Below are 15769 nucleotides of genomic sequence, written 5' to 3' on the forward strand. Positions count from 1 at the left end.
GAAAAAGATTTAACGTGAAACACTTGTAATCCATGGACATGATGAGATTACTTTATTGGGGGTGTGGAAGAACAGAGAAAGGACATCTTATTTTTCTTTAGATATGTGTAATAGATTTTTAGTAACTTTTTTTTTTGGTCTAGCTGGTACTATATGCTGTGTGTGTAAAATATGGGTCACTGTAATACAAGCTATACTTAAACAGACTGAACCCCATTAGGAATATGTGCGATTAACTGATCTCATGTGGCAGTGTTAAGCTCTGGAACTATATTCCTCACCCAGTTTTCAGAGAAATCTTTGGATGTTCAGGGATATTACACACATCTCAGAATTTTAGATGTTTTTATGGAATATATTTATAAATGTCACTCAGTACACATTGGAAAACTGACAATAGGCTAGCTTAACATTTTGGCACATGCATCAAATGCATAGTGAATATTAAAGCTGGTTCTTAGTGTTACAAGAATTGTGACTCCTGTAGAGCTAATACATTGTGTATTAGCAATGATGTCACTAAATTTTTGATCTTAATATTACCATGCAGTGAAAGAGGTCACTGATTACCTACTTAAAGAAACTGACTATTGCTGTTAGAAACAAGAGTGTGAAATAATAGAAGTTAAAAAACAAACCAACAATACCCAACTCTAGGCCAGTGACTGTTACAGAAGAACGTGAATTCAGGGAGAGATCTGTGCCTAAAAGGTCTGGTGTGACGCCAGTTGTGAAAAAGAAAAGGCTTAACATCAAAGTAAGTTCTTTGATTGGCTGTATCTTCTAAGAAAAAATTATACTAGTTCAGGCAACTTGCGAAGCATGTCTTCATGAACAGATTAATTAATCCATTTAACTAAGTCAGAACTCAGCTCTGCAGCTTTTTTCAACTGTAATTTTTTCATAAATAGGATGCAGAAATCAACTGCTTCAGTACAAAGAAACACGTTTTAACTATGCGTTTAATAAGCAAGCTAATGGCTAGTGAATACATGCATGTTTATCAAAATACTGTTACAGATAAATAATCAGTTATAACACACCCCCCCCTTAATTATATCCTTTCACATAGAGTAAGCAGATGTATTTATTAGCAAAATAAGGCATAATTTACAACATGTGACTTTTACTTGCAGTGGTAGGCATATAAATAATGATGTATTGATCCAATCTCACTACACTCTTGGCTCTGGGTAAGAGTGAGGAATTTTTGAAAAGTAGGTAGCATAACAGTTCAGATGTCCTAGACGGATGTCTTGAGAAAGCAGAAAGAAACTGGAAATAAGCTTAAGAAAAGCTGTTGAGGAATACAGTTTCCAGGATGCATTGAATTTGATTTTCAGTTCAGATTTTATATTCTCTGTCTTAATAATAAAAAAGATTATGTATGAAAAGCTTTATATACTCTTCCAACAACTGAAATTCTGTCACTTCCTGTAAATATGAAAATTATTTTTTTGACACAAATGCACTTATGGGTAGTGACTGTATGCCAATAAAAAGAGCATACGATCTCTGTATTTAACTGTTTCAGAAATCTTACTATGACGGCCTACTCATCACTCAGCAATTAAATACACGTCGGTACTCTTGTCAGCATCACATACATTAGACTTCTCTGGGCTTTGGAAACTCCCTTAGGAATGTCTTTCACCAGAAAAGGCTAAAATAACAACTGCTCTTTTAATTCCATACCTCTTAAGTGATCCCAAAATGTGCAAATAAAATACATACATTCCCATTTTTGTATCATTTTAAAATGAACGCTGCAAAAACATTTCAGTGCACTACAGGAAAGCAATACATAAGATTTTGAATATCATGGAGCAACACGACATTTGGAGGCATTTCTCTTGAAAACTTTTTTACTAAATAAGGGATAGTGTGGAATCAAATGAACAATGATTTCCATACAAATTGTTTTGAAGATGAATACAACCAAGCCAATGTTGATATGTGCCCCAAGGTGCCCACTAGACCATGTAAGAGCAAGAATTAGCTGTGGCCAGGGATAGGCCAAAAAAGAGTAGTTGGGTAAAATATTCTGACTTTAAAGATTGAGCAACTACATGTGTTTTGAAATATGGCACAATACCAAAAACTGTTCTGTCTTTGAGGCTCTGTCTCATGGAATAGCTACTTCTAGTTTCAAATGAGCTTATTCTGTTAAGTTTATTACTTGCCAGTGTGCATGTATTAACTGGCTTGTAATTGATTTTAAAATCACAAATATAAAACGTAAGGTTTGGCTCTCTCACTGAGATTCTGCGTTTGCTTTGCTAAATGAATGACAAGTAATAAGTTGAATGATATGAAGATGCCTGTTTTGAAGGAAGGCTTGGTTTTGTCTCTTAAGGAGACTATCCTAGCATAAAGGAGCTCTGTTTTTATCAGTAGCTCTGAGGCGTTATTAATGACTCTTAACTGTAGTGCACCGTGAGCTTTTTTGGATAGAAAGCAGGTGAGTAAAGAAGTGAGGCAGGTACAAATCAAGCAAGTTTGCCATATATTTCATTGCTGTCGAGACAAGCTTTTTTGAGCCCTTTCAGCAGTCCTTATTTAGCTTTAAAAAGAAAAAAAATCCAAATATCTACTACATGAATTATACTGTATTTACAGGAGACCTGTAAACAGGCAGACTTCAAGCAGTGAGGGTGGTAGTACCAAGCAAGGTCAGTTAATAAAGCAGGCTGGCACTAGAGGGAAGTCAAGCCAGGACTGGTTCTACTACTCCAAACTTCCTGCTGCCTGGAGGATGCTCCTGCCTCTGGCTTTGTGCAGGCCGTGCCTCCTGCCGGCGGATGCCAGCGTCCGCACAGCCAGGCAGGGAACCCGGCCTGTGATATCTGCCTGGCAAGCACGGGAGCGCTGCCAACTCTGCTTTCACGGCTTACCTTTGCCTTGCTCTGCACGCCTGCCTTCCAGCCAGCTTTGGTTTTCACTGGGCTTTCTTGTTGGATCTGCAGCTCAATAAAGTGTCAGAAAACAAATATTTTAAAAACTGGCTTAATTCTTTTCCATTTTAAGCATGTTAAACTAGCTCACCATGGGGATTTGAAATTTGAAAGTGCTGGAGCTGACACTGGGGGAGAGGCTCCCCGTGTGTGTCAGCCCTGAACCGCCAAGGCCGCTTGCCTGAGCATCAGTTCGGTGCCCCGGACAGCAGTGCCTGCAAGGGAGCAGAGAAGGCAGCCTGCTCCTTCCTGGGCCACAGCCTGGACTTCATCTGCAGACCGTGCCACGGCAGCCTCTGAACGAGGCAGCAGCCCCAGCCAGCTCGGATGGCTCCCATGAGGAAGCGCTCGGGAGCCTGCCTCAGGCCCAGCCATGTTGGAGCCCAGGGGTTCTGCTTCAGGCCGCAGCGGCGCAGTGCCGGCTGCTGGGGTGGCTTCCCTCCTGAGGCTGCCCTGACTCGGGGACTCTTGTACTTTGTGCCGTGCCCTGCATGCCCGGTGTGTTTCTCGGTAATGAAACGGACTGAAAGCTGTGGGCTCGTCACTGTGTCATCTGAACGAGCCGCTGCTTGCGGGTCTTTTCGTGTTCCAAGACACGGAAGGATCGGGAGTAAGCAGTAACATTCAAGCAGAGTTGCTCCAGCTGAGGCCCTGGCGACAAGTGCCACCGTAGGGGCTGACATTCACACCAGCCTCAGCTCCGGGCGGAACCTTCCCGGCGCCCGCCCCGCGAGGCAGCCGGCACTGCCAGCCGCGGACCGGGGCGGGGCGAGAGCGGCGCTGGCGGCGGCCGCGACCATGGCCGTGTGGGGCGGCGGGGCAGCCCGAGCCCTCACCCGCGCCCTGCGGCGCCGGCGGGCGGCGGCCGCGCTGCCGGGGGCTGCGGGCGGTGAGCGGGCGCTGGGCGGGCGCGGGAGGGCCCCGGCGCGGGCGGCGGCAGGGGCGGCGTAACGGGGCTTCGCTTCGCCGGCTCCCTCACAGCCGGGCCCGGTAAACCTCCCGCCGGCGGCGGCCCCGGGCAGCCGTGTGTCTGGCAGCTCCTGGCCGCGTCCCACGGTAGCCCCGGCCTACTCAGCGCCAGCCCAGCGCCGGCCCGTTGGGAAGGTGGTGTTCCTCTGCCGCCTCCTTTGTAGTCCAGAGATGTCTAGATAGCTCCATCGCTCACTGCGGCCTAAAGTCATCTTCAGGGAATGGTTTACTCTGAGTACAGTGAGGCATTGCTGGGATTCGGGGGCTGTTGGTAACCAGGCAGCAGCTGGATGTGAGCGAGTGTTCGCTGTGCTAGGGAGAGCCCTGCGTCGGCTAAGCAGGAGTGGAGAACAATTGCAGGATAGTGTCCCTGCCCTGTCTGTGCACTGTCCGTGAGGGGTTTTTGCTTAGGTTTCCTTACCAGTTCGTACAATGCAAAATGAGTGTGCAGGTGTGTATTTCTCATTACAACACATAATAAACCCGGTGTTGCTACAGCTTACGGTCAGAGTAAACATTTTTGGGAAATTAACGGAAACATTTCAGTTGCATAAAAAGTTCCTTTCCATTCAGTCAGCGAAAAATGGCATTGTACATAATTTGGGGAGTACAGGGGTGGTGAACTAGCACACATTTTTTATTTAATTCCCAACTCCCTAAGTACAATAGTGAGCAAATTTGCAAAGATTTGCGTGGTTAGTGTTCTGCTGGAGAAGCACTCTTGCAACTACGTGGTTTGCCTCTGAGTTCTTGTAAAGCTGATGTTTTCCATTCGGTTGTCTTTTATTTATGCAGATGACCATGCTGATCTGTCTTTGCAGACAGGTCTGAGAGGTATCCTTCAGGATTACAACAGGAAAATACAACTGAAATCCAGTAGTACCTTGCCTGTCTCTCTGACTGGAATGAAAAGCAACATGTAAGTATTGTATCTAAAATAACCCTTCGTGATAAGGACTATCCTTTTCTGTAACAATTTTATTTGACTTCATAACAGTGTCACATGGAGCTGTTTTTATATCTCACGCGTTTGAATGTTTGATGTGGCCTATTCTCATTTTGCTAATTACCAACTTAAAAATTACAGGCATGCAGCCATCTGTCTGGGAAGATACGTTACCCACCCAGTGTAGTATCTGTATGCTACTAAACAAGTGTAACTCCAGTCTCTAAAGAAACAAGAGTTTTGCCTTTTTGCATTTTCCAATGCAGTATTTGTTTTTCCCATATTTCAGCTGACATGAAATATTAGTATTGGTTTAATGACATTCAGCTTTTATTATTTAGGCTCATTGTGAAGAGACCTTTCAGCACTTCACACTCATCAGTGGATTCAAAGGAAATGAAAAAATTCCAGCTCCTTGCGCATAAGTGGTGGGATGAAGAAGGAGAATATGCAGCCCTTCATTCTATGAATGATATTAGAGTGCCATTTATTAGGTATAGTTTTGAAGACATACTTTTTTTTATATGTACTATTTCTGCATAACATCAGAAAATATTGTAAAAGAAAACCAATTACCATTACTTAAGATAACTACATATTGCATCTACTAAAGCACCTTGTGGGTTCGACCTTAATCACATCCCTTTTCTTTCAGAGATACTCTGTTGAGCATGAGTAGTAATTATCATCCGGGAAATCCACTTTCTGGAATCAAGATTCTTGATGTGGGCTGCGGTGGAGGACTGCTGAGTGAGGTATGAAACAATGTGCTCTGCATTTTCTTGTTAAAAAGCATGCAAGGTATTTGAATTGTTGTACTAATGACACTGCTTAATTTCTAATCCACCAAGGAGGACCTTTTCTCTTCTATGATATATTAGTTACTGAGTAGAGTGCAGTGCACTCTTACAAAGCCCACAGAGTATTTGGTTAGCATAGTGGTGGTGGTTTACAGAGAATGAGGGAATTGGTAATGAGAAATTCTAAAATTCTGAGGTTCATCAGGAAAATAAGATTTCAAGCACTGTAAAGAAAAGGAGAGGGGAAGAATGATGAAAAAGTCCTTGAGTTTTCCTTTTTTATTTTTCTTTTTTTACTTTATGAGTCTGGGCAAGAATACTTGGAATCGTGACATCCTCATTACCAAAGAAGTAATTTCTGTTATAAACTTGTTCTTACACATTCATTTCTCTGAATTGCTTATCTTCAGTTTTTTATATGGGGGTGGGGATTTTCACCTTTGGTTTGATCTCATGGGAAATGCATGGAATAACGTCAAGAAGCACCCAAAACATACCTCTTCTGTAGCAATCCCTGTGCTACAAGTCAGCAGAAATCCCTGTCAGTAGAAATCCCTGTGCTACAAGGGCTTCCAGAGAAGTCTGCACAAACTTGGGACTGAGAAGTTACTGTTCATGGTGGAACACTGTGCACACAGGCCCTGAACAATGCTGTGTCCCATCAATAGACTAGGGATGGTTTGTGAATTTAGGGTTACAGATCTGGCTGACTTAATCTGGGAACTTCATCAGCATCGGAAGTGAGGTGTTACAAAGGGACCTGCATCTCTCCCATGTTTTCTTTCTTTTTTTTTTCCTCTCTTTTGAGCAAAATCTTGTAGTCTTGTGAGAGGGGTCTCTCCAACAGTGCTGGCAAAACTGGTGTGCTGCATCACCTTCCCAGGCTGAACAACTGGTGAATTTCAGGTTGGAATATCATACATGTGGTCATGTTCTGCAGCCTGTTTCAGTTTCAAAAGAGGTGATGACTAAGGTGTTAACCTTGGAGTAAGAAGACACTGGAGAAACCTGAGTGACAGCCAAGGCTGATGCTATCCTAGTAAACATCAGTGTTTAGTTCTCAGCAGTGAGAAAGTCCCAGAGATAATAATATATTGAATTACCATTAAAAAGACATGAGGATTTACCATTACAGGTGGATGTTGAAGAAAGTAATGACAGTAATTAAATACAGCATTGTTTTCCCCCCCTTTAATTACTGTGTTGATTTTCCCCTTTTGTTTTTCCTCTATCAGAGAGTAGTAGTGGAAGAAATCTTTATTTGGTGTAAGAAAATGTATTCAGAACAAATTATTCTAAAAGACAATTTAGATGTGCGTATAGTGCAGTATATAATTTTCTAAGAAAATTAACACCACCTCTCCAAATCTAAGGCTGTTTTTAATAAACATTTAACAATTTTAATAAACATTTAATAAACATTTAACATAAAACTGCTGGATCAATTCTCATCATTTACTGTTGTTTGTCATATTCTCTGATGGATGCTTTCTTCATCTTGTATGTACATTGCAGTTTTAGAAACCTTTAAGTAAATTGTTTTCATGCAGAGAATAAATTACACTCCTTTTTATTAGCCTTTAGGTAGACTGGGAGCTTCAGTTACTGGAATTGATCCTGTGGAGGACAACATTAGCACAGCAGATCGGCACAAGTCATTTGATCCGGTCCTGGCCAAGAGAATACAGTACAAGTCCAGTTCACTGGAGGAGATTGTGGAAGAGTCTATGGAAACCTTTGATGTAATTGTAGCTTCTGAAGTAGTGGAGCATGTGGCTGACCTTGAAATGTTTATCAAGTGTTGCTCTCAGGTGTTAAAGGTAAGAGAGTTTTTGCTTTCATTATTGGGAATATTTATTCTCTTTTATTACTGTGGCTTTTTAAAAGGAGTGTGAAAACACATTTGCACACATTTCTCCACTAAGTCAGAAGCACATTCTAGAAGTGCCTTCCATTCTTCCCCATGATGCAAATACATCTTCCCAACTTCATTAACTAAAGTTACGGGAAATTTATTTCCCCAACTCAGCCTCAGAAAAGTGCTAGGGCATTGCCTAGCATTGCAGGGTTGCATTGCATCAGGACCTTAAGAAATCTGGTTGCATCTGGTTTCACTCAGTTGAGAGAAAATGTGGCAGTACTGCTGTCGATGGACAGCTGTGGCTCAGACTCCATGGGAACTCTGTAATGATGTTTCTGACACAAGATTTTATTCCAGTGCTAGCATCACATCAGATAAGGTCCTGGCTTGCTTTTAAAGGTGTCTAGTTAGGCTTTGGAGGTAATCAGCTGGTTTTTCATCTTGATATTAGTTCATTTGCAAAGAAGGATAGTAGGCTCAGCACACAAGTGGCAGCTTTTCTTTAATCTCTTTATCTTTCTGGTCATCAGAAGAAATATAAATTATTTCAATGGATTGCACTACTAATTTTTAGCCTGCTGGGGACAAAAAAATTATCCCTTATTTCTAACAAATAGTCCTTTAAGGACTAATTAGAATTTGTTTCTGGCTTTATTTCTTTGCCCATGTAATTCTTAAAACAAGCATGACATGGCATTCAGCAGTCTCAAAAATTAAGGAAGCATTTCACATTTTACTTTGGTTTCAATTAAAAAAGCGGTTTGTGGTTTTGTTTTGATTTTTTGCTTCATTGGGTTTTTGTTGGTTTTGTATTTTTTTTTTTTACAATGGATTTGAATATGCTTTAATACCTTTTATTTTTCCATTTCCTGGGCAGGAAATATCATAAATGACTTTTCTAGGTGTTCTTTGGGCTAGGGAATAGTTTTTAGGCCACCCAAGACTTGATTGTGTTGATTCTTTGAAGATTCCTGAGTCATACTGTTAGAACATTATATTCTTTCTTGTATTAAAATGTTAGACTCATAAATATCTATCCTGGGATGAAGTGACTTCTTACTCTTGCATTGTGTAGACATTGATGTAGACAAATTATCTGTCTCAATGTGATTAAATTTACAAATTTTAAAAAATACTAAAAATACTATTCTAATTGAACATTTTAATCTTTTAATTAGCCAGAAGGTTCTTTATTCATTACGACAATCAATAAAACACAATTGTCCTATGTCCTGGGAATTGTGGTTGCAGAAAAAATAATGGGGATTGTACCAGAAGGAACACATGAGTGGGAGAAGTTTGTTTCCCCTGAAGAGCTGGAGCGCCTCCTGGAATCAAGTAAGTTTCAGGCCAGATGGTGGGAATGCAGAGATATCCTGTGGAAAGGGCAAAGGGATAAGTTAGGTGAGGTGAGTGCTAGCAACAATACACAGCTTTTCCTGCTTGAGTTAACAGTCGTATACTAAGAGTATCATTCCTGGTTTAAAGACACTGCTGCTTACTGGAATTTGCACAAAATAAATTAAGTGGAATCCTAAGAATGCAGTGATTACTTGAACAAAATCACTGTTGCAGCTGCCCTCTGTTTAATAGCCTAAATTAAAAGTTCCAACATTTTCCATTGTGTTCTGGTGGCAGAATGTATGCTCTGAAGTGGTTCATATGCTCTAGGTCAGGTTTGAGGAAATAACTGTGTTGGCACTCCGGGGCTGCACTGCTGCCACTGCATTGTTTGTCGCCTTTCCTTTGGGAGGAGGCGTTTTTATTTTTGGTTTGCTGCTCCATGTTCTCTATTCATGTTATGTTACTAAAAGATTTCTTTCAAAATGTGAAGATGAAACCTACCACAAATTCATTAGTCACTTCTTGAGAAACTCTGTGATACTGATTTTAATTATTTCTAATTAAGTTACCCTCATCTGATTGCTTTTAAAATAGACAAGGCACTGAGCTGGGAAGACCTCTGCCCATTGCTCTGCTTTGCTGCAGATGTTCTAAAACCCTCTCACCAAATATTTCACTGTGCTCTAGTTCGCTGCAAAGAAGCTGAAGTATGAGTGGAGCTATTCTCTTGGCAAGGTCTTTTCCTGGCATTTTACAGTGATGCCATAAGGAATATGACTAATACTGGTGGTTCTTTCAGTTCTTCCTTTGAAAGGAGAAGCAGGTGCAGTGGAGTGATTTGTTTTGATAGGGTTTTTGTTTTCTGCCTTCCATCCTGTATCCTGCTGGGACACAGGAGATCCATGCAGTGAACTGAGTGCTGCTCAGCCGGGAGTGATAAATAACTATTTGCACTGAGTCCTTGATGGCATTCATGTGCCTTTTTCTTACATTTTTCCATTCCTAAAGGGAATCTGCAGAATCCTTGAAAAGATGTGCTCAGATTTTGATTTTGGAGTGTGTGATGTCAATCTGAAGCATGTCTCCACCTACAGAAAACGTTACCAGTCACCCAGATGAGGAGGTGTGAGGCTGGGGTTTCCAGCACAGCCCTGTAGCTGCTGGTGGTGCCTAGCCTGGCACAGAGCAGTTGCAGCCGCTGCCAGGAGCAGGACCTGCTGTCACCAGCGATGCCAGTGTCACTGCATGTGGGGGTGTCTGACAAAGGCCAGCTTCCTCCCCAGCCTGGAGGAAGTGTGTTTCAGACTTGCTGTTCTGAAGAGCTTCATGTTGCAGTGACTTAGAATATTTAAGAACATCTGTTAGTTTATATGACTTCTTTCTTTCCTAGATGGCTTTTCAGTCAGGACCGTGAATGGGATGTTGTATAATCCGCTCTCGGGCTCCTGGGGCTGGATGGAGAGCACGAGCCTGAACTATGCACTGCACGCAGTGAAGTCTGGGGCTCGGGCACGGTCACATGCGACAGACGCCCCGCCAGAGACAGACATTCAACAGCGCTCAGCCACAGCTGGCACAGCTGGCACTGTCCCAGATGGCACTGTCTGACATGTGTGGTGATGGACTGTCACTAGAACAGAAAATGAGCTTTTACTCAGATGGACACAATAAAACCTTCACTCACAACAAGCTTCCTGTTTGCATCAATAATACTTGCGCTATTTTTGGCCAAATATCTAGGGCAGTCGCAAAGAAAACAAGTGCCTACTATCTCAGGAGTATGTTAAGATTGAAATGAGCAAAGCTTTTAAAGAATAAGTATTTTAATGAGAAAGTAGTTTCAAATTGTTGGAAAGGGAAATGCAGATTGTTCTGTTGGTAGCTTAGAGGAAGCTCTATTACGCAGTGCCATTTTCAGTCCTGCTGGGACTCAGATCTCCATTGAATAATGGCGTAGAATGAGTTAAAAACCACAGTGCTGTACAATAAATAAAATGCCTTAAGTATTCCAGATACTCAAGTCTGTTAAGATATATGAAACACTTAAGAGCTACGAGCACTTATTTCTGTAATACACCTTTCTCCATGAGGAGGGGCAACAAAATAGCAAACCTTTACTGTTGAGTCCTGCTGTTTCTGCAGTTGACATGAGGTAATTGTGCAGTGGAAGAAGAGTCTCTGAGACCAGAGTGCCTCAGCTGTCAAAGCCCCTTCACCCTAAAGATACGTGTATCTGTGCCTATTATTTTAACTTTCCTCCTCTGCCCAAATAGAGAGAAGCTGCAGGTAAAATTTTACTAAGCAACCAGACATTTATGCTAGAAAAATGACATATTAGCAGTCTGTCCTAGAACTGAAGTGCCATACCTATTTAGTCTTAATGCTCTAGAGCCTGGGTAAGGAAAAGTCATTTACAATGAAACAGAACTTTCTAAATAAAGTGTTGTTGGTGTGTCTATGACTGCATCTATTTCCATCTTTCTCCTTTTTCTTTCAGCTTGTATACAGCTGGAAAGGTGTCTTGTTTTTGATTGCAGGGATGAAAATGAAACTTTTTTTTTTCTTTTTTTCCCCCCCTTATTTTTCTCCCTGTTTAGGTTGCTCGTGCATTTCTCCTACTGTAGAGGTGTGGTGGGCTAAATTAGCTTTTTACACATTTGCATTCTGGTTTTACACATTTGCATGCTGTATCTGCATGTTGCCTTCAGATCCAAGTTTCATGATGGACCTGATGATGCCCAGAAGAATACAGCTGATTTATAATGGAAATAATAGTAATTCATAGCTGTTAAAGATCAAGAAGTAGTATCTGGTGTGATTGCTTCCATCACAATAAGCTCTGCTTCATAATATTTCTTTGGGCTATAGCTTGGATTCGAGAAGAAGATTCATCATCATGTTAGGAGTTCAGTGATGGAGAAGCCACTATACCAGTACGTAAATTGTTCTGAAGGTTCATCAGTTGAAGTGGTTTAACCTTGGAACCTCACCAGTGATGTCTTAACATACTCATTTTTATGCTTAAGTACCTCTATCAGCTGCAGTTTTGAGTTGTCACCCCTTAATTTTCGCTTAGAATGGTGGTCTGAGATTATCTCTACAGGTATTACCGCTACATGTGAGTTTCTGAGTTCACTGAAATTGTGTGGTAAACACTGTTTCTGGAGCACGACAGTGGAAATGGCTGCAACGTATCACTAATGCATTAGGAGACATTCCCTGTCTGCCTGACTTTGTTCTGCAAGGGAATCTCTGCTCCATTGGTCATGCATACCATGCATGTGTGGTGCACAGTGTTTAGGAGAGGAGTGACGCTGGCAGAAAAAGTGGAGTCAAAGGAGCTAACCTTTGCTAAGCTGGTTGGTAGCTAGGTGGTCTTTGCTCCTAACAGTGTTCAGGCATGTTAAACCATATGGCTCCAGTGAGTTCCCCTAACCAAATTACCAATGTCAATCAGAGTTACTACAACTGTATGACTCATTTCAAATTTTGCCAGCAGCTCTGAAAAGCACTGAGACCTGGACAGATTCCTCAGGTAGCCCACTAGAAACATCCCCCAAGAGGTGGTCTCCCCTCCACTGATTAGTTTTGAGTCTTGTCAAGTGAAATAAAAATAATGTTATAAAACTGGAATAGAAAGAGCTGATGTTTGTTTTCTTTAAGAGCCCTTAGTCCAGCTGTTTATGTGACTGACTAGCTGTTATTCTGGCTTTCTCATCCTTTACATTTTTCCTCATTTACTTCATAGAATCACAGAATATTCTGAGCTGAAAGGGACACACAAGGATCTAATCCAATTCTTAAGTCAATTACTTGTTACTTCCTTGTAGTTTTTCATTAAACTGTGAACCACCTAAGGAAGGGGTGTTTTGTTTTGGGTTTTTTTTCACTGTTATTTCTATTGCACATAGCACAAAAAGCCTTTGATGCTGCCTGGGTTCTCTGTCCAGGCTCACAAGAGGGATCCTGTACCTAATGAACAATGGCTGGCATTTAAATGACAAGCACGTGGACCTGGTTATCCAGAAAAACCCAAAAAACCAAAACCTCTGGTTTTGACAAAAACCTTACCACAAGCACCTACTCTTCTGCTCCTACATGTGTATTGGAGCCCTGTCAATCCAGGAGAGTTTTGTGAGCAGTGTGGACAAAGGAGTGGGGACTGCTTGAACAGGTCCTTGTACCTATAGTATATTGGCAGATGTTCTGATATGCTCCATCCTCAGTCCTTACCCCTCAGTTTTCTTCTCCTGCCTAGTATCCTAACTGTTCTGGCTATATTTCACCCCTCAGCTTAAAACAACCTTGTTTTAAGCTAGAAATGCTAGAAAGGGTAGAAAGAATTTTAGTGAGATAACAAACAGTACAAAAATATCCTACACCTTGTGAACTGGTTTTATTTTTTCATATCCCTACCTTTTTCATACACGTGCAACTGGCACAGTGTAATCAAATTCAGTACTATGCAGTGAATATGTACTATGCACTTGTGCTCCAGAAACTTTTCTTAAAATCTGTACATAGAAAATCAATGAAGTTTTCACACTTTGCTTAGCCCAGCTGCTGCAGAAATTTCATAAATGCTATTGAAATGGAAAGAATTTAAATCAAATAAATTTCCACATCTTTTGTCTTTCATTTTGCAACTTGTTCATGTTTATGGAGCCATAGCTTCAATACTTAGAGGCACAGTGGTGGTAGGAGGTGAAAAAAGCAATGTTATAGCAGCAGCCATGCACCCAGGACTAGGAGTGAGGCAAGAGGTGATTCTTGCCTTGAGATAGGGAAAAAACTGTATTTGGTGTCTTTTTCAGCCTCTGTGTTTTCTTTTAGTTGCATACCCTTGACTCTCCTGTTACCAGCCATTTATTCCTGCAAAAAACCAAATCAGAGTTAAGGAGCTGATCCTGCAAAAAAAAAAAAAAAAAAAAAAAAAAAAAAAAAAAAAAAAAAAAAAAAAAAAAAAAAAATAAAAAAAAAAAAAAAAAATAAAAAAAAAAAAAAAAATCCAGCAGAGAAAACAATGGTGTTCTGGGTGGTCTCAGCTACTCAGCTGTGGTTTGGCTTGTTGTGTTGTTTCATCTCTCCCACATTGCTCCACATGGTCCCAGTTCCAGCTCTTTGCTGAGATTGATTCTTGTCCGAGGCGTAAATATGTTTTTTGCTTTCTTTCCTTTCCTTATAATGTTTCCATGGGATGCTGCTGGTGGTTGCGCTGTTCAGGGAGCTCAATTTTCCCACTGTGGAGGACTAGTGCCATTTGGGAGGTGAGCACTGGGAGTAAATGGACAGGGAGAAGGTGGGACACAACAGCTCCTTGAGGGGCAGTAAGCTTTTAGGTTGGCTCAGCCTGTCTTGTGGAACAGCACATTCAGATAATAATTGAAACATTAATTGTGCTCAATCCCAACTGGAGTAGTATGAGAGCCTCAGAGGAGATCTGCATTTAATCTTCTTTTAAAATAACAATACAACTTGAAGATTCCATGGCTCCCATTATGCTATCTTATTGCCCATTTTTCCTTTCTGGTCCAGTGACATTTTATAGCCATTTTTGCAGGACTTGACAATTTCTTTCATTACATTTCCACTAAAACCCTGTGTCAGGTTCCTCAGGAATGGAAAAAAAGAGAAAGGAGTGGGAAAGGAAATGTGCAGTGGCTGTGAGTTAAGAATAATGAATATCTTCTTGGAAGTTTTTCTGAAAAGGGCTTCTGAAGTTTTTCACTGTGTTGAAATCTCAGCTTTAATTAAAAAAAAAGCAACAAACAAACTTATTTTTCATACACTTTTAATAAAGGCTTGAAAGGAATAATCCCATGGAGTCTAGAAGTTCAGAAATCAGAAGACTCAGTGTCTGTAATGAGCCAGCCTGATGAAGCAGACTGGAGGAGAAAAAGTGAGACAGAACATGAATTATTATGTGAGTGCTGATACTGTATTTGCAGGGGTTTGAGAGGTGCCCAGGAGTACCTGGAATGGGGGAGAGGATTGAACAGCCAGAAACAGGAATATGAGTGATGCCTGGAAGATAAGTATGATTCTGATGGAGAGAAGAAATGTGAAGCAGAGGGATAGAGGGCAGTCTGGTTCTAGTGTGCCTTTGAAGAGGAACTACTGATGGTTGGGAGAGTGGCTCTGTGTCAGACCGAAGCACAACAGTTCAGGTGTTCACAGCCTGCCACTTGCTTTTGCACATTAACCTCCAGTGCCTCATTCCAAATGCCTACACCCTTGCTGAGGTCCGTGACTTACTAATCATGAGCTGCGGACAGATCTCTCATTCATGGTGTTCTCCAGGTTACAGGACAAAATTCTAATCACTTAAAGTTTGTGCTGACAGTAAACCTTATTTTTAAGGTTCCACTGAAGCAATATAAAATGTCATGTTATAATCTAGCTAGAATGGCTGGGATTTCACTTAGACTGTAAAATCACCTGACCTGTCTTGACTTACACAAGCATTAATTGCACAGCCACCTCTCAGTGCATTAGGAATTCAGGATATATACTTTGATCTCCATTTTATTGTGCTTGTATTCCCCCATGGAGTCACTCCAGCACTATGATCAATATTCACTTGTTCTAAAAAGACATAATACTTTTTTCTTCTTAAAAGGATTGTGAAAATCATTAGTGTTCCATTAATAAATCTGAAACTCTCATGAGGTATGTTAAAGAAACCCTAAACAAACAAAACCAAAAAACAATCCCAAAATAATTCGGAGATTGAATTGCTAACATTGCCTTGTATGGTAGTTGTATTATAAAACTTTACAATAGTAGAACATAGAGAAAATGATAGGGTGTTTATTTTCCCGAGTTAGAATATGCACATACAATCTGCAGACATATAAAACAAAACGTACAATAAAGGATGCCTCAGAAGGATGTA

At 41.1% G+C, this 15769-nt stretch overlaps 1 protein-coding gene across 3 annotated transcripts; it reads left to right on the forward strand.

Annotated features, from left to right (window-relative positions):
- The first annotated feature begins 3722 nt into the window (after positions 1–3722).
- On the forward strand, positions 3723–11335 carry COQ3 (coenzyme Q3, methyltransferase). Of its 3 annotated transcripts, none has more exons than XM_082302659.1 (7): positions 3723–3843; positions 4719–4842; positions 5211–5363; positions 5525–5624; positions 7247–7489; positions 8709–8868; positions 10265–11335. In XM_082302659.1, the coding sequence occupies exons 1-7, from the start codon at positions 3753–3755 to the stop codon at positions 10480–10482; spliced, it is 1089 nt and encodes a 362-aa protein (XP_082158785.1). In that variant the 5' UTR covers positions 3723–3752; the 3' UTR covers positions 10483–11335. The 3 variants fall into 3 exon arrangements, with proteins under 3 accessions (XP_082158785.1, XP_082158786.1, XP_082158787.1); XM_082302660.1 differs by lacking the exon at positions 3723–3843 and adding an exon at positions 4190–4374; XM_082302661.1 differs by lacking the exon at positions 3723–3843 and adding an exon at positions 4190–4374 and having other exon boundaries at positions 4745–4842.
- Positions 11336–15769: the final 4434 nt, after the last annotated feature.

Source organism: Coloeus monedula (assembly GCF_965178545.1).
Source record: "Coloeus monedula genome assembly, chromosome: 2".
Lineage (NCBI taxonomy): Eukaryota > Metazoa > Chordata > Aves > Passeriformes > Corvidae > Coloeus > Coloeus monedula.

Bases quoted from the DNA above. Each gene is read 5' to 3' on its own strand.
- COQ3 (XM_082302659.1), top strand. From the start codon at position 3,753: ATGGCCGTGTGGGGCGGCGGGGCAGCCCGAGCCCTCACCCGCGCCCTG. The intron at 5,625-7,246 runs GTATGAAACAAT...CCTTTTTATTAG, and splicing joins GTGGAGGACTGCTGAGTGAG to CCTTTAGGTAGACTGGGAGC. The intron at 7,490-8,708 runs GTAAGAGAGTTT...TCTTTTAATTAG, and splicing joins GTTGCTCTCAGGTGTTAAAG to CCAGAAGGTTCTTTATTCAT.